This window comes from Trachemys scripta, chromosome 5 (genome assembly GCF_013100865.1).
Source record: "Trachemys scripta elegans isolate TJP31775 chromosome 5, CAS_Tse_1.0, whole genome shotgun sequence".
Taxonomy (NCBI): Eukaryota; Metazoa; Chordata; order Testudines; family Emydidae; genus Trachemys; species Trachemys scripta.
Window position 1 is genome coordinate 55,174,234 of NC_048302.1, and position 6,000 is coordinate 55,180,233.

General features: G+C 42.1%; 1 protein-coding gene across 1 annotated transcript in view; it reads left to right on the top strand.

Annotated features, from left to right (window-relative positions):
* Positions 1-6,000, top strand: part of ARHGAP10 (Rho GTPase activating protein 10) — a 246,201-nt gene extending 240,201 nt beyond the window's left edge. The window contains exon 22 of the mRNA XM_034771459.1: positions 3,274-6,000. Coding sequence (XP_034627350.1) covers positions 3,274-3,362 — 89 coding nt within the window. The 3' untranslated portion in view covers positions 3,363-6,000. The remainder of the gene's footprint in view (positions 1-3,273) is intronic.

Consider the following 6,000-nt stretch of genomic DNA (forward strand, 5'->3'; position numbering starts at 1 on the left):
TACCTAGGTAAAACTGGTAATATTGTAAGGGCCATCACTGCTATTTTTAAGGCTAATTGTTGGACGTGTCTGGGTTTGTGTGCGTGCGTTTTAGTAGTTTCCCTGTGGCACTCCTTAGACCTTCACCTTGGAATCTCTTTCCAAATTTGCCTCCACTGCAAGGTAATGAGGGCAAATACAGGTACTGCAGTGGGTTTTTCAACTGGTATTTCCACTGGCCTGGGAGGCGCTAGCTTTTGAGAATCAGTCTTCGATCAGCACTGTGGTGCAGTCTTTCTGGGCCATGGTTAATGTCGCTCTGTCACAGCTCGTTTTAATTTCTTTGCCCTGTATTTTTTAAATTACAAATATTGTCCCTTCCTGTCCCAGGCCAACATAAAACATAACTCCTGTGGGATGCTTGGTCCAATAATGAATAGTAGCAGTTTTGAGGCCCAGTGCCTAGTCTCTGCAGCAAGATGTTTTTAAATGAGGCAGATTTGAGAAAGTGCTAAGAACTGTAATCATGGGTGATTGAGAAGAAATGACAGAAAAGGGGACACAAAAGAGCTGCTCTTGAGCTGGAGATTTTCCTGAAAAATTGGATCTGAACAACTTGGATTTAAAGCGAACGTTAATGGCCCTGCGTATGGTACCAGAGCGACTGAGTCTGGTGAGATGGTTAGTGAATGTGTTTGTACAATACACTTAGGAAAAAGATGAATTGAGAAAACTGGAACATCAAAGCAGGTTAAAATTAGGGCCTACTAGTCTGGGCACAGTTTATAAATCTGGATCAATATCAGTGATCTCACCATTATACTTACTGCGTCCTTTTCTTTAATCTTCACAACACCCCTGTGAATTTTATCTTCATGAAAGTGACATACCAATAATGCTGCCTTGAGCCAGGTGTAATGCAGATGGATGGTATGCAAACTTCCCAAACACAGAGCTCTGTTGCACCTCACTACTGATCCTGTAATATCCCTGCTGTTCCATTTCTGGTTTCCTTGGGGTGAAAATGATATTTTTCGCTCAAAAATCCAATTTTTAAATGATGGCATTTGTGTTTTTGTCTTGACTTCATGTTCCTTTTTGATAAAAGTGAGTTTCTGACTTTCACAAGCCAGTCTTGCGGATACGTCCCCCTCAGGAAGAAGGCCAGAGTTGTCTCAGCAATGTCAGTTTGCTCACTGGGGTAGAGCTGTAACTGCTGTGATGAAACTTTTGGAGGGAGGCTCAATGGTGGTGTCAGTGTAGCATTTATAAATGTGTGCGTGTGTACTCTATAATCATGGAATGAAAGTGACAAAGGGAGGGAGGGCATGCTAATTATTAATAGGACTGTAAGTTACTGTATGTGGAGAGATTTAAAAAGGCACTTTTCGATGTACTATTTTTCCTTTGGTAAATTTTTAATGAAAACCTTCCATTACAAAATGTGCTGCCAGGTTACTGTTATAATTGTTAAGGTATCATTTTAAAATCTGAAGGCAGTTCTGCTATCTACATTTTTAAAGTCCTTTTCAAACTACAGTTTTTATTTTGACAGCACTTGCCTGAGCAGTGCCATTCTCCTGTTGCCTGGCAATAGTATTCACCTTGGGACAGAGGAAAAGAAAGTGTACATGATACATTTTTCAGAAGTACCCACATGCCATTTTTGAATGACTTAGGAGCCTAAGTTTCCTTGACTGTCAAGGAACCTAAGTGCCTACTGGCATGTCTACACTACAATAAAACACCCGCAGCTGGCCCGTGTGAGCTTGTGGGCTGCGGGTCTATAACATTGCAGTGCCGATGTTCAGGCTTGGGCTGGAGCCTGGGCTCTGGTACTCTGACTCACAGGGTGTAAGAGTTCTAGCCTGAGCCCAAATGACTACACTGCAGTTTTATAGCCCCGTGAGCCAAAGTCACCTGACTTAGTCACCCCCTAAGTCTCCCCCCCCCACTTTACATGCCTTAAACCGCTTGTAGTGAAACCTGATCCAACTCTCCACCCCCAGACCCAGGACAAGTTTTTGGTCTTGCCCTGTTCTCAACTGCTAAAACTTCCCCTACTGTGCTTGGCAAGAACTCTAACGACTCCCCACAAAGCTTATAAACACTGCTGTAATCCCTGATAAGAGCCAAGCTCTAACCTTCCTCCTGATATAGTACCCTGCAAGCTCTTTCACTTTGTATCCTTTCCAGACCTTCCTTTCAACCCCCTGCACCATGTCCGGGTCTCCTAGGCTGACCACAAAAAATGCCCAACCTTCCTGCAACCAACCAACTAGCCAGATTTGGCTCTCATGCTCAACCTATGCCTCTGACACAGCGTTTCTCAAATATGGCCACTGTGGCTGCATGCAGTCACCAGGGGCTTTTCTTGTGGCCACAGCCTCCTCGGCAGTGATTGGAGGCAGGGGGAAGCAGCAGACACACAAACACCAGAGAAGCAGGCAGCCAGTTTGAGTTCCCCACCTTCCCAAGGGTGGTGGGGTTCAGGCTTCTAGCTTCAGCTCTTGGGTGGCGGGCTCTGTCCTCTGGCCACAAGGTAGCAGGCTCCATCCACAGCTGCAGAGCTTCGGGCTCTGGCCACCCCATCACCCCTGGACCCTGCTGCCTCCCCTGGTGCCTCCCTACCCACCTCCCCATCCAGGGCTTAATTTGTCCTCTGGCTTACCAGGGCTGAGTAAGTCTGCTGTGAAAAGTGGTATTTGTATGTTTGTTAGTATCACTTTTCACTGCTTTCTGGCTATCAAGTCTGCTGCTGTGAAAAGTGATGTTAACAAACATACAAGTATCACTTTTCACAGAAGCAGACTTACTAGCTAGCAAGACATTTAAAAAGCAACCAAAAAAACGAAAAAAACAAAAGCCAAGAACATGCAAAGCACCTTATATGCATTTAGAGCCAGTAAAGAACAGAAACAATTGTACATTATTAGGTTGCCAAAAACACTACATAAATAAATTACACTGATTTGAACCTGTATATGTGCATATTTATTTGTTTTTCCTAAAGGTAATTAAGTATTTTAGGAAAAATTGTCAGGCTGCACTCTGAGGCCACCAAAATTTTTGTTGTGAGACCCCCCGAGTCTGGCATGTCCTAGCTCCTAGGTGACCCATACCAATATTTAAATGAGTTAATCAGAAACCTCCTCTTTTCCTAGCTATGTTCTCCACACTGGTCTGTGCAAAAGGTTTAATGCTTTGCTGTTTTTTCAGGAAGATACAAGTTGAAGCTGCAAGTTTAATAGAAATACAGTGGAGACTAATAAAACCTTTTTCTTCCTTTTGTAGTGCAACTTTCCAGAGAACCAGGATGGCTTGAAGGAACTCTAAATGGCAGGAGAGGGCTTATTCCACAAAACTATGTTCAGTTTCTTTAGCTCTCTACATTTAACGCCCAGAAGGTGTACATGGTATCCATGGATTTTTGTTAGTCACTTCTCTCCACTTTGGTGACTGGTTTTAATCAAGGAAGAGCTAGACAATGGGATGAAGAGACTAATCTGTATAAAGATAAAATGTTGCCAAATAGGAATTGCAGAGATGTGATTTGTAAGGTGGCTTTTTTTAGGGGGGGGGGGGCAGTTTAATTTTATGAACAGGGTTTTACATGTGCAAAGCACAACAGCAATATGTTTGCAGGATAACCCGAATTTTAAGTCAGATACATGGTTGAACTCATAGTCAGCTGTCATTTGGAGAAAAGTTTAAAAGTATTTACATTGTCCTGGTGCTGATTAAATTGAAATTTGAAAACTGTATTTATATCCACTGTTAAATGTTGTCAACACTCTATTTTTCTGGTTCTGAAAAGTTATTGGGCAAAGAGGCTCTTATGCTGAAGGCAAAGTAATATTCTGAAAGGGGAGTGGAAGTAGCTGGATCAGATTTTCAGATAAATAAAATCCACGGAGAGGGGGATATGAGATTTTTCAAGTGTCTTCAAAATGCAGATGCCTTTATGTGATGTGTGTAGCTTCATTTATATTATTTTCAACACAGGACCCATTAACATTTATTGCAGGCTCCAGTACCTCCGGTTCCATATTGTGCAATTTTCAAAGTACAGGTTTGTCACCCAAAAAATCACTGTAAATGAAATGTTATTTACTGTTTGTCTCTCTCTCATGTTGTTGGAGAATGATTTGCTCTGTTTCTATAAATCAGTAACTGAAATAAACTTCTCTTAGTTACTGGAAGGTGTGTGTGCAGAATCAGTAGAGAGGAAGGCACTGCTGATTCAGAACAGCTATAAGTTAGGAAGGACATTCCTCACAGCAAACAACTTACTTACTGACTTCATTAACATCTGCTAAATACAACTACAGGGTCACATGCTGCATTGATTCTATAGGACGATCTCATTGCACACAAGAGGGTCTCCCTGTATTCCCCCCCCCCCTCAAGCTCCCTGTGGGCCTCCCTTCCATCCCTTGCTATTTCAGGGACTGCAACACACACACACCATTGCTTCCCATTCTGCCTCCATGCCAGGAGTTCTGTGCCCCATTTCTCCCCTTAGCCGGGGCCGCTATTCTCACCCTGCCATCTTACTGGATATGTTTCAGGATGTAAGGTCAGATTAAAAGTCAAGGTGAGTTTTACCATTGGCTTCAAAGAGCCCTTATTTGTCCTATAGGGCCTATGCAGCCCTTAGTTGTACTGAGTAGTAGCTAGTTTTACTGAATAGTATCTTACTCCTCAAGTAGCCCCATTGTAAGTGATGGGACTATTTGAGCAGTAAGAAACTCATCAATGTGCATGGGAAAGATATCAGAATCTGGTCCGTTAGTGAACTGTGTATCTCACAAATCTTTGCCACGTGATAAAAATATGATGAAAGGTAGTCACCATTGTGCTGAGTGCAATTTGTCTTCTCCCTTGCCCCTCTTGCTTAAAAACACGAACAAATAACACACCCTTTTAAGACTAATACACTGCATTAAGGTGAGCTTCATGCATTTTGACTATTTTTGCAAACCAAAAAATATTGCCGATATATTAAGTTACTAGTCTTAAAACAGGAGTAGTTAATGCTCTTTCATTTTCTTTTTAAAGAAAAGTTTTCATGCAATGCCGTTATCTGTTCCTGTGCCTAGACCTTCTGAGTAAACACAAATGAACTTCAGATGGTGGGCTGAGTTGGTGTTGCGGTCCAAATGGAACTCTTCCAAGCTATGAGGTTTAATATATGTCATTGTGTCTGAGGGGATGGTGAGCTTTGCCAAACAGCTTTAAGGCAATTCTGGCTGGGAGGTTATACTGAAGATGGTGTAGGACTACTGTAATGAGATCAAGTGCTCTAATCTGTCCCTTGATACAAGAGTAAGGAAATAATCCCTCTGATAACATTGAGCAATAGATCATAGGTTTGCTCCCTCAAATTTGTTCAGTTTGGAAGGCAGTGTTTGGCAGTCAGTCAGTCTCATTTGTGAACATGCAATAGCACCAAACTGTGCATAATCTTTTGGCTCAGAGTGTGTTTGGTCCTGCACTGTTTTCCAAATGCTTTAGTTCTTGGTCTAGCATGCAACTAAAGTGGGTTAAAAAAGGTAGAGGAAAAGTAGTAAGAGATTTAACTTGTGGAGCACCACCTCACCCACTGCTATGATCCTGTTTGCTGCATTGCCTTGAGTTCTGCAAACTCCTGCATAAACTATTCTGAACTTCCAGTTATTTCAGGTTCTTTTGCCTCTGGTAGCTCAAGTAAATCTATGCCAGCTCCAAGCAACCCTAAGAAGAGGAAGAGAACCCTGTTAAGTGTATTATTTCCTGGTAGGAGAGGTAATGCTAATTTCATTTTTCATTCCTAATTCATCTTATCTTTTTAATCAAGGATTTTGTAAAAGCAAGGGTATGAGTAAGCTGGGTCAGAACTGTGCCAAGTTGAACATACTGCCTACTACTTTTAAGAATTCAGCTCTGGTAACTCTGGCACTGGTGGGAAGGTCTTCTGTCTTGACTTACACTCTGATTAATAAAAAGAACAGGAGTACTTGTGACACCGTAGAGACTAAC